This window comes from Dendrobates tinctorius, unplaced genomic scaffold (assembly GCF_039654945.1).
Source record: "Dendrobates tinctorius isolate UK_male_01 unplaced genomic scaffold, ASM3965494v1 ptg000128l, whole genome shotgun sequence".
NCBI lineage: Eukaryota > Metazoa > Chordata > Amphibia > Anura > Dendrobatidae > Dendrobates > Dendrobates tinctorius.
The window spans coordinates 15,855,493-15,876,307 of NW_027361796.1; the positions used below are offsets into that span (position 1 = coordinate 15,855,493).

Consider the following 20,815-nt stretch of genomic DNA (forward strand, 5'->3'; position numbering starts at 1 on the left):
CATCTTTTTTTTGATTGCATGTTACTAGTAGACATTGCAGTGCAAACAAGGTTTGGGAGGTGCAAGTAAAGCAGGGTGTAGGTCCCCTCAGGTAACTAGGTATTTCAAAGATGTACTGCTCTCTCTATAGTCCGTTGTAAAGATGGTACTGCTTTATTGTGATACAATTCACAGTGATACTCATAGTTTAATACATCATTAAGAGATTATTCTTTTCAGCAACAATAGTTAGCTTTTGACGTTTCGCCTCTCCCTGGTCTTTATCATAGACTTTGATGGATAGAGATGAAGGAAGATGTGGTATGGCACTGGAAGTGCTTAAGGCTAGTTTCACACTAGCGCTTTTGAGCGCAGCGACGGCATGCGCACGGCCGCCGAAAAGCCCCGCCCCCTGCCGCACCTCCGCCGGTAGCTCCGCCTACCGGCGCATGACACTGCATGCGTCCTGCGTCCCCTATCTTTATCACTGGGGGCGCAGGCCGTGCGCAGTATGCGTTTGGCTGCGCATGCGTCCTTTTGACTGTGCGCCGACCTGCGCCAAACGCAACCTGCTGCAGTTTGGTTGCGCTCGGCGCACGTCAAAAAGGCGCATGCGCCGCCAAACGCATACTGCGCACGGCCTGCGCCCCCAGTGATAAAGATAGGGGATGGAGGATGCATGCAGCGTCATGCGCCGATAGGCGGAGCTACTGGTGGAGGCGCGGCAGGTGGCGGGGCTTAGCGGCGGCCGTGCGCAGGCCGTCGCTGCGCTCAAAAGCGCTAGTGTGAAACTAGCCTTACCAGAGATGTCTATGATTAAGCCCTGGGAGAGGCGAAACATCAAATGTTAAGTATTGTTGGAGATAATCTCTTGCTGAAGTATCTAACTTTGAGCATCAATGTGCATTAAGTGTTTCACAATAAAGCATTATAGAGTGTGCTGTAAATGTATTACACTTGTACTACATGTTATCCATGCAGTGTACTCGTGAGTGTGCTGCAGTGATCACAGATCTGGACTGTATGTTTTCAGGTGTGGTTTAATAACAAAGGTTGGCATGCTGTCGGTTCTTTCCTAAATGTAATGAACAATGCCATTCTCCGCTCCCGACTACCTGAGGGAAAAGACCCTGCCAAATATGGGATTACAGCCTTCAATCATCCATTGAACCTCACCAAGGAGCAGCTATCTGAGGTGGCACTGTAAGTATTACCGTTAGTCTTCCAGTGTAATAGGCTATAGTGACTATAAACATCGCACTTTGTTGACTCATTTCTCCATTTTGCCTCTTCTATATATTCCGTAGGATGACCACATCGGTGGATGTCTTGGTTTCCATCTGTGTCATTTTTGCCATGTCATTCGTGCCAGCCAGCTTTGTAGTTTTCCTGATTCAGGAGAGAGTGAGCAAAGCCAAGCATTTGCAGTGTATTAGTGGGGTGAAGCCTGTAATCTACTGGTTGGCCAACTTTGTGTGGGATATGGTAAGAGAACAAAATATGGCTTGTTAACAGCAGGAATACTATTACCTGTAAATTGGAGTAACGGAAGGCCAAAACTGATGGTTTCTTTTTTTATGACTTTCCAGTGTAACTATATTGTGCCTGCCACTTTGGTCATTATAATATTCATCTGCTTCCAGCAAGACTCCTATGTGTCTTCTTCCAATTTACCAGTGTTGGCACTCTTACTTTTGTTATACGGGTAAGATATTTGTTTAGATTTGGTATTGTCCATTTGATGCACATAAAGATTGTTCAGTGAGTAGGTCTTAACTTGCAGATCACATATGCTTTGTGTTTAAAGGAGTTTTCCATGAATAGGAAAAAAAAACCAAGAAAATGTCATTATGAATAAGTTCCTAAATACCTTTAATTAGCTAATTGTGTTTGTTTTGTCTAGGGAGAAAACTACTATAGCACATTGAAATGGCCTCCATCTTGTTCTACCGGCGTAAACCTGTCCTAGAGTGTTATTAGTGCTGGTGTCTGCGAGCATGTACATTTAAGAAATTATTTCCATTGACACCTCTTTTATTTTTTTTTCTATTCCTGAAAGACTCCTTTGTAATCTATTAGAGCGTTGTCTTCTTCCATGTCACTGCAAACACGCAAGATCACAAAATCTGTTCTTCAGGAGTCTTTTCTTTGTAGCATTATTTTTTACTATGTGTAGGATAATACCGTCTGGGAGCTTTCTCCTAAAAGATCACCAATATTTGGTTTATTTTGTAGGTGGTCTATAACTCCTCTGATGTATCCAGCTTCCTTTCTTTTTAAGATCCCCAGCACAGCCTATGTGGTGCTAACTAGCGTCAATTTGTTTATTGGGATCAATGGCAGCGTGGCCACATTTGTTCTTGAACTTTTTACTAATAATGTAAGTATTTCGTACACAAATATGTACGTGATTTAGTATTATTGGTATTATAGGAGCGTGGTAAAGACTGCTGATTTGGCCATTAGATAACAGGTTGTTCATTCTTTTCAGAAACTGAACAACATCAATGACATTTTGAAGTCAGTCCTACTCATTTTCCCTCATTTCTGTCTGGGAAGAGGACTCATTGATATGGTGAAGAATCAGGCCATGGCTGACGCTCTAGAAAGATTTGGTGAGTAGTCCTTTGTATTCGGTCTTTGTTATAGTAGGCTATAATTGCAGATATATGATTCACTTTTGGTCTCCTCTAACCGTACAGGAGAAAATCGTTTTGTCTCTCCGATGTCCTGGGATCTGGTTGGGCGAAATCTCTTTGCCATGGCCGTAGAAGGATTGGTGTTCTTTGTTATAACTCTGCTGATCCAATATCGCTTTTTCATCAAACCCAGGTAGGTGATAACTTTTTCAAAGCATCCTCCTATAAACTCTGCAGGCATTCCCGTATTTATACACTAAACAATAAATTGTTTGCAATAGAGGCAAAATTTGCTGCAGACCATGAAATATCATTTTTACCACTGACACTATTTCAGGAAATGCTAGCAGGAATTAGAAACTTGATCATCTCCCTGTATTGTAATACAAAATCAAAAAGTCATGCAAGTATCTGATCTGTTTCTCTCCAGGCCAGTGACTGCAAAGCTTCCACCAGTAATTGATGAGGATGAAGACGTGGCAAGAGAGCGGCAGAGGATAATGAATGAAGGAGGTCGGAGCGACATCTTGGAAATCAAAGGACTGACAAAGGTATGGACATGCTCACACCTGTTTAGCATGGTGAAGCTCCCCTTGGCTGACTCGTGATCTGAATGTTGCCTCAGGCCCGTAACATGCAAGCATCACACCTGCTTCACAGCATACTATGAATCTAAGCCTTGGAGGCCACAGGGACATACATTATACATTTTTGGAATACTTATATTAGGACAACTGTTTGAGGGTTACTACACTATTCCATGCATGTATGTATTTTTGCATTGTAATTCATTAATGGTCAAAGGAATGTTTTGGAGCTGTTTTTGTAGAGGAATAGTGGTACTCCGAAGAGAAGACAGCGTCAAAAGTGATTGCTGCATACATCTAGCAAAGAGGCGCTAGAGAAAATGCCTACTTTGTCGCCTACTAGCCTCTTCCAGAATTTTATTTTTGCTCATAGAAGAAGATGAATCTTAAAGTATCTAATATCTAGACATAATTGTACGCGTAGTACAGAATTTATTGACATGGTTTGGACTTTCTTCTAATCAAAAACTTCATTTTCAGATCTACAGAATGAAAAGAAAGCCAGCTGTTGACAGACTCTGTGTGGGAATACCCCCAGGAGAGGTACTGTACCACCCCTCAGATTATTTATACCTATCCATCTGCAGTACATTTCTGCTTCCCATTAATATGTTATCTTCTAATCAACACCAAATACTGTATATCCCATTATCAGGGTCCTTACAAAGTAAAAATGACAAAAGTTGAATTTCTCACTAAAGTTAATTGTATCACATGAAATTATTGCTACACCCCATCTGTGCTTATTGACTGAAAGGTACAATGTAAATATTATTATTATGTACAAGAAAGCTTACAAACTCTCTGCTTTCAGTGTTTCGGCCTGCTGGGTGTTAATGGTGCTGGTAAGACTACAACGTTCAAAATGCTTACTGGAGATACCGATGTGACTGCTGGAGAAGCCTTCTTGAAGGGACACAGGTGAACTTTTCTGCTACATATGTACTGTAGTATCAGGGCCCGGCTCTATGTTTATGTGGTCACTTGAGTGATAAAATCAGTGGTTTTGTAGTCCGAAGTCCATTCTTTCATAGTCAACAATGAAGCCTATGGCTCACTGTAACTGTTTCTGTCTCCCGTACGGTATGACCTGGGTCACGTGACCTAGTTAAGAGCTTAAAAAGTAAAATGTGCAGATGCATCCTCCTCTGCACTGTTAGCATATTGGATGAGCACCCCTTTGTGTAGTATTGCAAAAATTACATTGGACAGATGAGACTGCAATGTTGTAGTTTCTGATTCTGTCTTGTGTAATGGAAAAGTAGATCAAAGAGCGGTAGAGGGCAGTTACTTCTCCAGTGTACCATGGCATTCGTCTGATATTGCCAGGTGTTGATGTTGGCCTTGGGTGGTCTTTTTAAAGTAACGTAAATGCATCTGCATGTGTGTCCTATTCATTTATATGTAAAAGGAATGGCATTTAGTGAGATATAAATAACATCAGTGGCCTTAAAAACCAGTTGCCGACCATCATCAGTGTCATTTTGACAGGTCCAGAAATGCTACAATTTGAAACTCTCTTTAAGAAAAAATCATAGTTCTCAGATTTAAATTGCAGAGGCAGTGTGTATTGATATTTTAATAGAATAATAATTATGTGTATATTTTGCAGTATCTTGTCTAATATTCAAGAAGTCCATCAGAATATGGGCTACTGTCCACAGTTTGATGCCATCAATGAGCTGCTGACAGGGAGGGAGCATCTGGAGTTATATGCCTTGTTGCGTGGAGTGCCCGACAAGGAGGTTTGCAAGGTAAAGAGTTTTTGTGTGTGACTTAAAAAGGATGTCAAGGTTAAGAAAAATTTGACTGCTTTGTACCGAAATACTGTCTTACATCGATCCACAGCAGCTTGTATTTGGTACTGCAGCTCATCACTGTACACTGTAAAAGAGCTTACAGCAATGCGAGTTGTAACCTATGGATAGGAGTTTATCTGTCATTGATTTTCTGATTTTGGACAATCCCGTTAAGTATTTATGGTAGCCTTTACATCTTGAATTTCACACTGTACTGCCTACAAAACTGACTGATTATATTTAGGACTTATGACCTTTCTCAGGGTCAATCTGGTGTACACCCAATTTGTGTGTTGGGCTCTGTTCTGGCAGCTGTTACCTATTGAACCTGTCCATCCTAAGAGATACTCGCAGCCTGTCAGATTGCATATTCCTTAGTCTGTAATCTCTGGTAGCATGCAGTCATGGCAAATGTTATTTTCACGGTCAACGTGTGACTGGACACAGCGCCTCCAGCAGGGCGAATTTATGATACACGTGACCCTGGATACAGCGCCTCCAGCGAGGCGAATTTAAATAATACCGGAACGTGCAGCCGGATACACCGCCTCCAGCTGGCGAATTTAAAAAGTGCACGTAAAACTGGATACCCCGCCTCCAGCTGGCGAATTTAAATAATAAGGGGAAACACAGGAACAATTACAGTGGTGGGCCCTGTAATAGGAAATAGGGATGTGGAGACTTCCTGAGCTCCCCTGCGGAAGCGTCCCTGCACTCCTTACGTTCCCTATACAGGCTCCGCACCTGTCGCCGCACGCGAACCTTATGCCCTGACTCGCCCTGAACCTAGTCCCTCGCTAGGGCATTGGCCGGTGCGGAAACTAATCCCACCACTGCACTAGATCACACATAAGGAAAGTCACAAACAGGGGAAATAGAAAACTTAGCTCTCTCTGTGCAAATGCTCCAGCACAGAGTCCAGCAACGGACTGCAGCCTTCCTCCTGAATAGCTGCCACCAAGTTCAGAAAGCGCTGCAAAGAACTCCCTTCAGTGACTCCTTCCACACCAGGACTCAGATTGAGCTGAGCAATCTCTCCAGCTCCTTCCACCACCAAGGATGGTTGCAAATGAACAATTATCACCAACAATGATTGAATACCCTGAGACTCATTTATAGAGCCTCACACCTGATTTATAATTACAAATAAAACCTATCACTAAGGTGCGATACCACTCCCCACCACCGGGCAACTTAGAATGAAAGACACCACGTGTGATAATTCCAATGGCCACCGGGGGCAATCACGTCACACTTTGCACTTGACAAAGTAAAAAAAATTCACTTTGTCAAATTTAAAACTGTCAGATCATGACAATTATCAGTTTTAAGCCAGGCTCACACTATGAGTATTTGGACAGTTTTTTACCTCAGTATCTGTAAGCCAAAGCCAGGAGTGGAACAATCTGAGGAAAAGTATAACAGAAACACGTCACCACTTCTGGATTTATCACCCACTCCTGGATTTGGCTTACACATACTGAGGTATAATACTGACCAAATACTGAATGTGTGAACGTGGCCTTATCACTGCCAACCAATTCCCAAATCACATTTTTGTCTCATATTGCCTCAGTTAAAAGAGAGTCTAGCCACAACAGAAATGATTGACTACTTTATCTTTTAAGAAATAAATAATACTAGCTGAAGAGCCCGGCGCTGCCCGGGCATAGTAACTAACTACGATTAGTTATAACAAAATTATAATGATTATATCTATATATATAAAGCTGATTGTATAGCTCCGCCCACTCCGCATAGCCACATTTACTATAATATCCCACATCATCCCGTCAGCCAGTACTACCGGACTACTACCGTTAATATCCCACATCGTCCCATCAACCAGAGCCACCAGTTTACTAATATCCCACATCATCCTGTTAAAGCCACCGGACTACTACCCCTAATATCCCACATGATCTCGTCAGCCAGAGCCACCGGACAACTACCATTAATATCCCACCCACATCATCCCGTCACATCCGCCGGACTACTACCCCTAATATCCCACATCATCCTGTCAGCCAGAGCCACCGGACAACTACCACTAATATCCCACATCATCCCGTCACAGCCGCCGGACTATTACCCCTAATATCCGACATCATCTCGTCAGCCAGAGCCACCAGACTACTACCCCTAATATCGCACATCATCCCATCAGCCAGAGCCACTGGACTACTACCACTAATATCCTGCATCATCCTGTCAGCCAGAGCCACCAGACTACTCCCCTAATATCCCACATCATCTCATCCTCCTGGGGTCAGAACCAGAGCGCTGAGTGAAACGGTCCTAACTTCCACACCGGGGATTCCTTTAAGAGAGGCCTGGCGTCAGAACCAGAGCGCTGAGTGGATTTGCCCTGACTTCCATACCAATGATCCCTTTAATAGAACCCTAGGGTAAAGAATCAGAGCACTGAGGGATTTACTCTAACTTCCATACCAGAGATCCCTTTAAGAAAGCCTGGGATCAGAACCAGAGCGCTGTGCAGATTTGCCCTGACTTGCATACCAATGATCCCTTTAATAGAACCCTGGGATCACAATCAGAGCACTGAGGGATTTGCCCTAACTTCTGTACAGGAGATCCCTTTAAGAGAGCCTGGGGTCAGTACCAGAGCATTTGAAGGCAATTGCCCTGACTTCCATACCGGGGATCCCTTTAAGAGAGGACTGGGGTCAGTACCAAAGTGCAGATTGGATTTGCCCTCACTTCCATACCGGGAATCCCTTTAAGAGGGGCCTTGGGTCAGAACCAGAGCGCTGAGTGGATTTGCCCTAACTTTCATACCTGGGATCCCTTTGAAAGCCTGGGATCAGAACCAGAGCGCTGGATGGATTTGCCCTGACTTGCATACCAATGATCCCTTTAATAGAACCCTGGGGTCAGAATCAGAGCGCTGAGGGATTTGCCCTAACTTCCGTAAGGAGATCCCTTTAAGAGAGCCTGGGGTCAGTACCAGAGCATTTGAAGGCAATTGCCTTGACTTCCATACCGAGGATCCCTTTAAGAGAGGCCTGGGGTCAGAACCAAAGCACTGGATGGATTTGCCCTGCCTTCCATACCGGAGATCCCTTTAACCCTTTAAGAAAGGCCTGGGGTCAGTACCAAAACGCTGAGTGGATTTGACCTAACTTGCATACCATTGATCCAGGGGAGGGGGGATTCATTTCTGTCATGTGCTCTGTGCTCCTTTCTGGGGGGCAGACAATGGCTGGGAGCTTATGTTCCTGGGGATGCTAGATTTCTCCCACCATGTCAGTGTCTGCTGAGGTGTTGTCAAGTGGGAAAACTTGCTCATAGCAACCATCACAGCTCAGCTACTTTTAACCAGCTCTGGTGAAATGAGAGATGCTTAGTGATTGGTTGCAAGGAAAACTGTTGATCATAGCAACCAATCACAGCTGAGCTTCTTTTGAACAGCTCTGGTGAAATGTAAGATGCTTCGTGATTGCTTGGTGATACACACATACATACATTCATTTTTATATATATAGATAGTAGTACTAAGAATAAACTAATCTACCGTATCACAGGATTTCTTCCTTTGCATCTAAGCATCTCCCACTTGTTAATACAACATTTCACAGACTGCACAGAGCTCAAAATGGCTGCTGGTGGCGAGACATGTGGCCAGACCTGTCAAACAGCCTCCTCCAATTGAAAAACACGTGAAATAGAAAACATGCTTTCAATTGGAGGACTGATCAGGTCACATGTCCCTCCATGAGCGGCCATCTTGAGAACAGAACTGTGCAGTCTGTGAGGAAAGAGGAGAGCCTGTAATACTTATATACTAGTAAGCGCCACAAAATCATGCCTCCAACACATGTTAAAATAAAGATAAAGTGGACAGCCTCTTTAAGTTGCATGCATTTTGTTATGCTGGAAATAAGTATCATATATTGAGCCAAGCTTGTTTTAGTAAATCTGATATTTTTCAGTTACATTTTCTTATTGTCATTATTATGATCTAGGATTTACCTTCCAATGTTCCAGCAGTGTAAAGTTGATGATGTTCTTGTCCCCCTTCTAGGTTGCGGAATGGGCTGTGCGGAAGCTAGGCTTAGTGAAATACTCCGACAAATGTGCAGGAGGCTACAGCGGAGGAAACAGGCGGAAATTGTCCACAGCTATTGCGTTAATAGGAGGACCACCAGTAGTATTTCTAGTAAGCTATTTATGACCTTCTCTTTTTTATTACTTTCATCCATAATATCTAAATATGATATAGAAAAAAATGGCTGCTATATTGGCAACTGTAATGCCGGATGCTTAAAGGGTTGTTTTTTTTACTGATATGCAAATGTTTGGTCCTACAAAATCATTTCGTATCGTTTGCCTTTTATGTAAAACTAGATGGTGGCCCGATTCTAATGCATCGGATGTTCTAGAATATCTATGTAGAATATGTATGTAGCGCCGCAGATCTCCCGACAGTAGGGGTGGCGTGCGTCGTTCGAATTCCGCTCCAATTCGCGGCCGGACTGCACCTGTCGCTGATTGGTCGCGGCCGGCCGGGCCTCAACCAATCAGCGACGAGGGATTTCCGTTACAAACAGAGACAGACAGACAGACTGTGTTGTTACACTAGCTATTGTGGACTCCAGATTACATTAACTGAGAATCTATGACAAGTTCATTTGGTCGGGGGTAACTTTTATATTTTTCTTTTTCCAAAATCCTCTCTCAGCTAATTTTTGACCACACACCACATCAATGTTGAATGTGCAGGGAAATAAAGAGTCAATAAAAGGCTAACGTTGCAACATTTTTCATAAACACTGGATTTTAGCCCAAAATACAAGCAGTTAGGTAAAAAAAAAAGTTCCCCAAAGGTGGACAACCTTTTTATAGTAATTTTAGAGTATAAAAAAATATTAAATCTTTAACAGGATGAACCAACCACAGGAATGGATCCTAAAGCAAGGCGCTTCTTATGGAACTGTGCCCTGAGTGTTATTAAAGAAGGAAGGTCCGTGGTGCTAACTTCACACAGGTTAGTGTTACTTCTGAATATCTATGTCAGGAAAGTGCGGTCAGAGAGTATTACAACTTGAGGTCTTGTGTTTGTGCATTTTCTGGAACGGTCCTTTGCTTCAATAAAAGACAGCAGGGAATATTCACAACACTTACCTGGAGATAACAGTTTCCATCCAGAGTAGTACTAATATAGGAGCTTGACATGAATAACCTTATCTGAATTGTTTAGTAATTTCATGTATTGTTTCTTGCCTTGTACAGTATGGAAGAATGTGAAGCTCTCTGCACAAGAATGGCTATTATGGTCAATGGCCGATTTAGATGTTTGGGGAGTGTACAACATCTAAAGAATAAGTAATTCAGATTTCTTTTCTTTCTATATTAACTGCATCATTTTATATTAGATGATTGCGTTAGTTGAATTTTATTTGCTTTTATGCTATAGTCATGTCTTTGTCTACTACTATCCCATAGAACACTGAAACTGATCTATGAGAATTTACTTTTTTCATATAAATGATGACAACTATGACAAAACATATCTAAAAAAAAGTCATTCAATGTAATTCTTAGATTTTACAAATTCATATTGGAAAAGATATTCATTGGAAAAGTTGGGCTTGTTTAGCTTAGAAAAAAGATGCCTCAGAGGGGATCTCATTTACATGTATAAATATATGTGTGGTCAGTTTAAAGGACTGGCACACAACTTATTCCTTCCAAAGACCATATAATGCCCAGGGGGCACTCTTTACATGTGATTCCGGCGGCTAAATAGGAAAGGGTTCTTTACAGGTAGAGCAGTCAGATTGTGGAATGCCCTACCACAGGAGGTAGTACTTGCAGACACTGTAACAGCTTTTAAAAAAGGGCTGGACGATTTCCTCAGTACACATAACATTGTGGGTTATAGTTAAATTAGTGACGAAATGTACAATTGGTGAAGAAAGGTTGAACTTGATGGACCTAGGTATTTTTTCAAGCAATGTTACTATATATAAAGAATGGAAAGATTTTTAACTGATTTTTTCTGCTCAACAGGTTTGGTGATGGCTATACCATCATAGTAAGGATATCCGGGTCAAACCCAGATTTAAAGCCCGTGGAAGAGTTTTTCAGTCATGCTTTTCCAGGGAGCGTATTAAAAGAGAAACATAGAGGAATGTTGCAGTACCAGCTGCGCTCTTCTCAATCCTCCTTGGCCAGGATCTTCAGCATCCTTTCCAAGAACAAGAAAAGACTTCACATTGAAGATTATTCAGTCTCTCAGACCACTCTTGACCAAGTAAGTACTTACAAAATAGGTGGAAGTTCCTTTCATAGTTTGTACGGTCCTGTAATTTATCGCTGACATGTCTATTCCTCATTGGACCAGATTTATCATTGCAATGTCTTCATTTATTTTGAGTATTTTGCTCCTTTCTGGTGGGTTTAGTATTTCTGCCTTGTACTCTATGGTTTTTTAAGTTATATTTCCTTTTGAGGTCTTTTTCTAAATTCTTCTCCACATCTTTGTTTATATTTAATGTGACTTTTAGCAAATATTGCATTTTTTTGGGCAATTTTCACTCCAATCCCTCCTCCTGGAGTAAGGTTTCTAGAAGAGTTATCGATTTGGTGCATTTTCGCAACTGATTAAAAGAAAACCACTTCATGTCAAAAAGTTGCAAAAACTGGTTAAAGATTAAAAAAATATTTCTTGATTTTGCCCCAAATTCATGAACCACACATACCATTTGGAGTAAATTAAATAATAAAAGGGACTTTAATAAATCGTAAATGATGAATTGGTCCATTGACTTTTAGAGGTAGTTTGGTTCATATATCATGGTCTAATTCGTCACCTCGTGGTAGAAAAAGGTTTCAATATGAACTCCGATGACATGCAGTATTATTATTATTATTTATTATAGTGCCATTTATTCCATGGCGCTTTACATGTGAAAAGGGGTATACATAAAAAACAAGTACGATAATCTTAAACAATACAAGTCACGACTGGTACAGGAGGAGAGGGGACCCTGCCCATGAGGGCTCACAATCTACAAGAAATGGGTGAGGTTACAATAGGTGAGGGCATAGCTGGTCGTGCAGCGGTTTGGTGGATCAGTGGTTACTGCAGGTTGTAGGCTAGTTGTAAGAGGTAGGTCTTCAGGTTCCTTCTGAAGGTTTCCAAGGTAGGCGAGAGACTGATATGTTGGGGTATAGAGTTTCAGAGTAGGGGGGATAAGCAAGAAAAATCGTGTATGTGATTGTGGGAAGAGGAGTTAAGAGGGGAGTAGAGAAGGAGATCTTGTGAGGATCGTAGATTGCAAGCAAGTACCGGGAGACAAGGTCACAGATGTATGGAGGAGACAGGTTGTGGATGGCTATGTATGGCATGGTTAGGATTTTGAACTGAAGTCTCTGGGTTATGGGGAGCCAATGAAGGGATTGACAGAGGGGAGAGGCTGGGGAATAGTGGGGGTATAAGTGGATTAGTCGGGTAACAGAGGTTAGAGGTTGCAGTAGTCAAGGCGGGAGATGATGAGGGCATGCACTAGAGTTTTTGCAGAATCTAGGTTGAGGACTGTATGGATCTGGAAAATATTTTTGAGTTGAAGTCGGCAGCAAGTGGAAAGGGCTTGGATATGTGGTTTGAAGGAGAGATCAGAGTTCAGGATTACCCCGAGGCAGCGAGCTTGTGGGACTGAGGAGAGTGGGCAGCCATTTACTTTAATGGATAGGTCTGTTGGGGGAGTCGAGTGAGCTGGTGGAAAGATGATGGATTCTGTTTTGTCCATGTTAAGTTTTAGAAATCTAGAGGAGAAGAAGAATGAAACAGCAGACAGACATTGTGGGATTTGGGTTAGTAGGAAGATGATATCTGGTCCAGAGAGGTAGATCTGTGTGTCATCAACATAGAAGTGATGCAAGCTGTGAGATTCTCTGAGCTGTCCCAGGCCAAAGATGTAAATGGAGAAGAGCAGGGGCCCTAGGATTGAACCTTGTGGGACTCCGACAGATAGAGGGCGAGGTGAAAAGGTGGTGTGTGAGTGGGAGACACTGAATATCTGGTCTGTTAGGTATGACACGATCCAAGATAGGGCCAAGTCTGTGATGCCAAGAGATGAGAGGGTTTGTAGCAATAGGGAGTGGTCCACTATGTCAAAGGCAGAGAACAGGTCCAGGAGGAGGAGGAAAGAGTATTGTCATTTGGCTTTGGCAGTCAGTAGGTCATTGGTGACTTTAGTCAGGGCAGTTTCAGTGGAGTGATGCAGTCGGAAGCCAGATTGTAAGCTGTCGAAGAGGGAGCAGGAAGAGAGGTGGGAGGACAGTTCAAGATGGACATTCTGTTCCAGTAGTTTTGAGGCATAGGGGAGAAGTAATATGGGGCGATAGCTAGATACAGAGGATGGGTCAAGAGAGGGCTTTTTGAGGATGAGTGTGATTGAGGCCTGTTTGAAGCAAGACTTGAACAACACCAGTGTTAGTGAGATGTTGAAGAGATGCGTTAGGGTTGGGATGAAGACTGGTGAGGTTTGGGATGAAGTGGGATGGGATTGGATCAAGTGCACAGGTTTTGAGATATGATCTCGAGAGTAGGGCGGAAAGTTGATCTTCTGTGATGGAGGAGAAGTTGGTTTTGGAGGAGCATGGCTGAATAGTTAGGAAGAGGGGTTGTAGGCCAAAGCTTTCTCTGATGTTATTAATCTTCTGCTTGAAGAATGAGGCAAAGTCTTCAGCTGAGATGAGTGGAGAGGGAGGAGGTGCTGTGGGACGGAGGAGAGAATTGAAGGTGTTGAATAGCTGTTTAGGGTTGCAAGACAGGGAGGATATGAGAGATGAGAAGTAGGGTTGTTTTGCTGTGGCGAAAGTGGCCTTGAAAGTAGTGAAGGACTGTTTGAATGAGATGAAGTGCTCGTTGGAGTGTGATCTTTTCCATCTCTGCTCAGCAACCCTGGAAGCCCGCCTCAGGTCTTCGGTCAGGTTGGTGTGCCAGGATTGTCTGTTGAATTTGTGAGCTTTGGTATGTGTGAGAGGGGCGACCGATTCAAGAGCTGTAGCTATTGTTGTGTTATATAAAGCGGCGGCGGCAAAGAAAGAGAAGGAATTCAGAGAGTGACTGTGTATCGAGGTGATTTCTGCGAGAGTGTGCAAGTTTTTGGGGTGGGGATTGTGTACTTGGAGAGAAGAGAATGTAAGTAGGTTGTGGTCAGAAAGAGGGAGCAGTGAGTTAGAGGTTAGATAGGGAGCAGAGGCGGGTGAAGATGAGGTCCAGTGTGTGGCTGTGGCCATCTTTGTGAGTGGCAGCAGAAGACCGTTGAGCGTGGTCTAAGGAGAAAGTGAGAGATAAAAGTTTAGTGACAGCTGAGAGGGAAGTGTGAATGGGGATGTTGAAGTCACCCATGATGTCAGCGGAGAGGAAATGAAGTAGCCAGGTGGTGAAGTGGTCGAAGAAAGTGGTGGCTGGCCCTGGGGGGCGGTGAATGACAGCCAGTTGGAGGTTGGTGGGGGAGTAGATGCGCACAGAGTGCACCTGAAAGGAAAAGTGGGTAACAGAGGGTGGCAGTGGGATTGTGGTGAAAGAACAGTTATCTGACAGGAGAAAACCAACTCCTCCGCCATGCTTTCTGCTGGGGCAGGGGGTGAGAGAAAGGTGGAATCCACCATACAAAATTGCAGCTGGAGAGACTGTGTCAGAGGAGTGAGCCAGGTTACGGTGATAGCGAGGAAGGAAAGTTTGTTAGTAATTAAAAGATCATGGATAAAACTTTTAGCTTAATACCATAAAATCATATAAGTTTCTACCTTGTTAGGGTAAAAGAATTATAGACCTAAAACTGTGTTCACAGAAGTGGCCTACTATTCGTTCTATACTGTTACTTCATGACTTTATGTTGAAAATGCAAAATTTAGAACATTATGAGATGAACATTACTATTGCTTCTGCTGCATGTATGCCTCCAATTTCTTATCACTTCTGCACAGAATAGGTGTTACAGTTTTTAGTCTCCCATGCTACTGATTAGTAGGATGACAGTACACTTTTACTTGTCCACAAATGTCTTTTCATTTTGTACCATGTGATTTTTTTTAAAGTTAATAATAATCTAATCATCAAACGTAAACTCAAAGAATGTGAAGCTGTCTGCACAAGAATGGCTACTATGGTGTGAGAGCTGATCATAAGGCCGTGTGCCCTCGATCTGGAGCTAGCAGCGCTGTGGACGCAGTACATGGTTACTGCGTGCAAAGCGCTGCCGTCTATTGAACGCAGGTGATTCCACATGTGTTCACTGAACCGTGCAGGTTCACCGCGTCCAATACACTGTACAGGTGAGATTTCTATTGTGAAGACTCGCATCTCTGCAAGATAAATAGACACGCTGCAGTCTGGAAAGGAGCATCGAGAAATCATTCTGTAACAATGAAAAGCACAAAACCTTTAAAATATTTGATCAAGAAACTTCTCTAGATTTGAGAGTGTGTTTTCTCTTTAATATTCTCATCAATATATCACATTTTGTATTACTTAGAGAATAATAAGAGCAATCTGAAATTAATATGACGTCTTCTTTATCCTTTCTAGGTGTTTGTTAACTTTGCCAAGGACCAAAGTGACGATGATCTTTTAAAGGACTTGTCATTACATAAAAACCAGACTGTAGTAGATATGTCCGTCCTGACATCTTTTCTTCAGGACGAGAAGGTGAAAGAAAGCTGCGTGTGACAAGCCAAACAGGGAAAATCTGGAGGTTTTGTATAAAATGCCTCTCTTGGCAGCAGTTGGGACACAAATGCCCAGGAGTCAGGTCTGTAGGACCAGAGCAGGGAGGCATCAGATACTGGACAACTAGAGCTACCACTCAATGCAATGCAAAACAATGCAATGACAGAAACAATTCCAGAATAGAGGCAGTGCCTCTTGTGTTGCCTTGTTGTACTGTATGCAAGTAGAAGACTTGAACGTAGAGGCCAACAGTATGACAATGTGAATCTATAGTGTTGGACCCACTGGATCCTGCTTGAACGTGGGTTTGTAACCATAGCTATTATGTACAATGTAAATTTTTTTATTGTTTATTGTATTCTTTTCCAGGATCGCAACAATCTTACCACTGACAAATAATGACTAGTAACTATTTATTAATGGCTAGGGCATCTACATGTGTGCCAGAAGATCCATGGTTTGCCCAGAAGGACTAGCTTTAATACCTTGTGATGTACTCAGTGGTTTGGGTTATCGTGATGTTACCATTTACGCTACCATGGGTACATTTTCTATGTGCTTTGAAGCACATCATTTTGCAGTGAATCTTATTAGTCTGCAAATATCAGCAATAAAGTCTCAAAAAACAAGTGGCAATTCACACTAGGCCAGTGTAAAGTCCACCTAAGCTGAAAAGCCGTTGAATCCCGCATTCATACATGTGCCATGTAGAAGGAGGATCCTAGGTCACACAGTGTCATGCATCCCGCATTCATACATGTGCCATGTAGAAGGAGGATCCAGGGTCACAAGGTGTCATGCATCCCGCATTCATGCATGTGCCATGTAGAAGGAGGATCCTGGGTCACACAGTGTCATGCATCCTGCATTCATACATGTGCCATGTAGAAGAAGGGTCCTGGGTCACAAGGTGTCATGCATCCCACATTTATACATGTGCCATGTAGAGGGAGGATCCAGGGTCACAAGGTGTCATGCATCCCGCATTCATACATGTGCCATGTTGAAGGAGGATCCAGGGTCACAAGGTGTCATGCATGGATACAGCACTGAATATCTTTGACTGTCCAGCTTTTCTACATTTGTTTGTTTTTGGTAGCATTGTTACATGTGTCCTGTGGTGTTGTTTTTGCATTTTGCTGTTGTCTTTAGTACGATTTGTATTCTTTTTACACCTCAATTAACATTTTAGTTTCCTGTGTCTTACCTTCGCAGACTGCAAAGCCAATACTTATGTTTTTGGGCTAATTCTTTAGTCCTAATATCCTGTGTCGCATATCCTTCCATTTACTAAACCTATGCACTCCAGGATCATGGGACTCCAGTGCATTTTAAGTACAGTAACCAGTCATTTTAGTTGAACTGATGTGCAGTTTTATTTCCTTCTGCCATATACTATGATTGAAAAATGCCTAAAAAAAGTTGTATACAATCATACTACTGTTTTATTGACATGTCCTCTATGTTTTGCTTACTTTCTATATTACAGACAGTAGTATACTTTTTTAAGGGTTTTTCCAAATGCTTTATTTTAGAGAAAAGTAGAAAAACCTTGACAAAATAAACCTGCAGTATACATTTTTTTTTGATTAGTCAAACAGTTTCACTGCCACATTATATCTTTTCCTCAGGTATAATCTAATGTAATGGAGATAATAAAACAGAACAATAGAGAACAGATGTATGATTAGTGATGTGGGATAAGACTGCAGGTAAACTTGTGCTGACAGGTATGACACTGCACAACCAATGTAACATGTAGTGCCACCATGGCATCCAGCAGGGCGGCAGTGGACAGGTGCCACTTGTTGCTGTTGCCCTGATAAGTAGAAATGAGTGAATTTGTTCAGATTCGCTTCTGAATACGATCGGATTCGAATATTGTTTTTGCAATATTCATCGAACACAGCCGAACGTCATTAGAGTCAATGGGAGTAGAAATTACCAAATATGTTCGGAACTGATCATAAGACATACATTTGGCGCGAATATTGTTCGAATATGGCCCGAATATGTCAAAATCAAATTTGGGGCCAAATTCCGAACAAATTCGCTCATCTCTACTGATATAAGTGCAGGCAGTGTGGACATTGTAGTAATAAACAATGATGTGCAGGGAATAGAACATTTCTCCCTGCGATAACGTCACAACAGCCCCCTCTCTTACTACCCCATGTCCATCCCCGGACCCCACTTCTCTACAGAACTCTACCACCATCATCAGGATCTGAAACTAACCATTAGAATGGAGATTTGGCAAAAGTACATATAATGACGACCTGCACAAACTGTTAGTCCCTTATGTCTGGTTTACAGGAAGCCCACCCAAAGGGCATTAGTAAAATAAAAAATTACCATGCAAATATTGTTAACGTGGATTTTTATATATGCAGAACTATTCAGGAAAGTTAAAGTGCTTCCTGTAATATTATTCTGCAGGAAATGTTATGATTTGGTACCCACAGTTGGTCAACGGTAACGTACATGTCTGCATATCAGTTTGTGAACAAGCAAGCCATTTTGTAAAACAAAAGGCTTTGAGAAGAAATGCCACTTATCCCCTAGAACAGAGAAAGCGGCTTTGATTTGGTGGTAAAGGAATGTGACAATGAGAAGCAGTTGTCCCATGAACTGTTTCCTTGAAATGCTTGTACCGTAAATAAGCCTTTCAATCTATCTTATCAATGCAATTTTTGTGGTTTTTACCTCAGTCTATGCAAGAAGCTTTATTCCTGCACCTTCTGCGCAACACAAAATGAGATACTTTTATTTTTTCTCAACACTGCCTTACCAGATGGCACTGACATTGGAGAAAATGTTAGGATACCATAAGTGATAGATGGCTAGGAAATTGCAACTTGTGCCACATGCTTATATGACGCCATAGGTATAGTGCTAAGTTAGTGATATCTACGCCATACTGATTCACTCTACCAGATTACTGCACCATAATCTGCCCATTCTGCATTTGTTCATGTCGGCGTGACAATGGATATGGATTTATATCATCTGTGTCTGTGGTTTGCTTTATTGGGAACAGTCAGCAAATGCTTGGTAAGAATAGGACATTTAATGGGTGGGAATTCACAGATTCATTCATTTTGCTCATTTCGTGAATTATCTTGTTCTTCAGATATCACGTGCCACTAATTTTTCTTTATTCTTGTTGGATAATAGATGCCACTAGTAATGTGGGAGCTTGACCATGCAGGTGCATATTTGTGTAGCTCCGAATCAGAAACATTTCTCCCATGTGATGTGATGTTTTACATGCATTATGTTTCATTATTTTTGGTCCTTCATTCCAAGCACTTTATGCTGTTTTTAATGGGATCTATTTTTGCACTGGAATACCCATTAACATTGCAAAAAATGTAAAAAGTACAAAACAGAAAAAAGTTTAAAAAAAAAGAACAAAAAGTTAAAAAAAGGTTTTACAATATAGTAGTTTCTAAGTTAAATCCTTACATTGAAATTTCCATGACTGAAAAATATTTGTATTGTTATTAACTGTTTAAGTATTAAAGTATAGACTTAGATCTATGTTAATTGCCTTGTATTATGTCACGTAAAGTTTAATAAAATGAAAAAGTGACACCGACGTTGTGATTTGTTCATTTTCTGCAGCACTCTTCTGCTTTAAAAAGGGTTGTTCCATCTTAAAAATTGTTTTTATGCAAAAATAGAGTCCTCAGTGGTTGATACCTTTTAATGGCTAACTGAAAAGATGGTAACAAATTGCAAGCTTTCGAGACTACTCAGGTCTCTTCATCAGGCATTGACATTGTTTTTATTCATTTATTAAGATCAAAGAGTTTCTTGAATCTGTTGTTTACAGCTGTTTGCCAAGGTTACTTTACCACCTCTGCAGTCCTTCAGAGGTAACCAGTCTCCTAGGCAAGGAACAAATGCTTATCAAGCTTTTTGCTAAAGAGCAGGGGTGTCCATCTAATTTTCACCGAGGGCTATATCATCATTATAGTTGCCTTCAAAGAGCCACTTGTAATTGCAAGGGATCATGCAGACGTCTATGCAACATGGTTCCAGCATGAACTGCAATGAACCAACTGGCCTGGGGCTATCAAGGGAGCTGTCTCTGGGTAGTAAGGCTATAAGACAGCTGTTCCTGAGTGGTGGATTGTAGGGCTTGTAAAGGAAAACAACACAAAGAAAAGCGCTCTATATGTGAGTCGGCAACGCCAGAAGAGAGGTGGAAAGTTAATCACACTCGCATCCGATGATTGTGCTAGACAGGCACAAAAAGAGAGCACAAGTGGCTCTCACAAATCGCTGCTGCACCAACCGCCGGCCCCTAATGCCTTGAGCTGGAGTTGTGACATAGGCAGGAATAGGAAGGAAAACAGTGGGTGTCAAAAGGACTCCTTTCTCGTAGTGCTCGGACAACACCCAAATTCCTGGGTTCACTATTCAAGGCTGGTATTATGATATCTGGTCCTAGACACCGGAAGCAGGCCATGGGGGGGGCCGAGCCACAGACCCTTCAGTCCTGCCCGCATGCACCAACATCATATTACAGTTGTACAATACATAGAAATGCATTGCATGAAACAAGCAAAATTTTTCAATGCAAAAAAATGCACTTTTATAAAATTAAAGGTTTCTATATATGTAAATGTTATTTAGCCAATATTTCTGTAAGTAAAAGTCTGAGATTTCTGTGGGAAATCTTAATTTGTTCCTCTTAAACTGGTTCTGAATGTAAATAAAACATTGCTCTGATTTAAGTCTCCATGTTGTAATTTAGCCTTTTATTTCATGCATGGACAAGCCCATTGATGCATCTGTGTAAGGCCTCTTTCACACTTCAGTTTTTTGCATCAGTCAAGATCCGCCAAAAGGACGGATGGCGGATCCGTTTTAGTACTGATGCCAACGGATGTCACCCGTCCGTTTTTTTGACGGATCCGACAAATGAAGAATTTTAAAGGAATCGCAGCCTGGAAAAGGAGAGAGAGAGAGATTTTTTTTTTTTGTCCGGCAGCCAGAAAGAATTTCGGGTTAAATGAGTGTCTGGAGGATCCCCCACAGAAAAAAATGTTGCAAGCTCCGTTTTGAAATCTTTGAGGATGGTGACGGACAGGAACT

The 20,815-nt window shown here is 42.0% G+C and overlaps 1 protein-coding gene across 2 annotated transcripts in view; it reads left to right on the forward strand.

The window, feature by feature from the left end:
• The window catches only part of ABCA1 (ATP binding cassette subfamily A member 1), a 114,057-nt gene extending 93,598 nt beyond the window's left edge, over positions 1-20,459 (forward strand). For both annotated transcript variants that reach the window (XM_073542685.1, XM_073542686.1), the window contains 15 exons: positions 1,013-1,182; positions 1,287-1,464; positions 1,569-1,684; positions 2,215-2,359; positions 2,471-2,594; positions 2,682-2,811; positions 3,049-3,169; positions 3,686-3,748; positions 4,020-4,126; positions 4,818-4,959; positions 9,050-9,184; positions 9,909-10,012; positions 10,258-10,350; positions 11,038-11,281; positions 15,569-20,459. In XM_073542685.1, the coding sequence (XP_073398786.1) occupies positions 1,013-1,182; positions 1,287-1,464; positions 1,569-1,684; positions 2,215-2,359; positions 2,471-2,594; positions 2,682-2,811; positions 3,049-3,169; positions 3,686-3,748; positions 4,020-4,126; positions 4,818-4,959; positions 9,050-9,184; positions 9,909-10,012; positions 10,258-10,350; positions 11,038-11,281; positions 15,569-15,709 (2,013 nt within the window). In that variant the 3' untranslated portion in view covers positions 15,710-20,459. The remainder of the gene's footprint in view (positions 1-1,012; positions 1,183-1,286; positions 1,465-1,568; positions 1,685-2,214; positions 2,360-2,470; positions 2,595-2,681; positions 2,812-3,048; positions 3,170-3,685; positions 3,749-4,019; positions 4,127-4,817; positions 4,960-9,049; positions 9,185-9,908; positions 10,013-10,257; positions 10,351-11,037; positions 11,282-15,568) is intronic.
• The last annotated feature ends 356 nt before the right edge of the window (positions 20,460-20,815 follow it).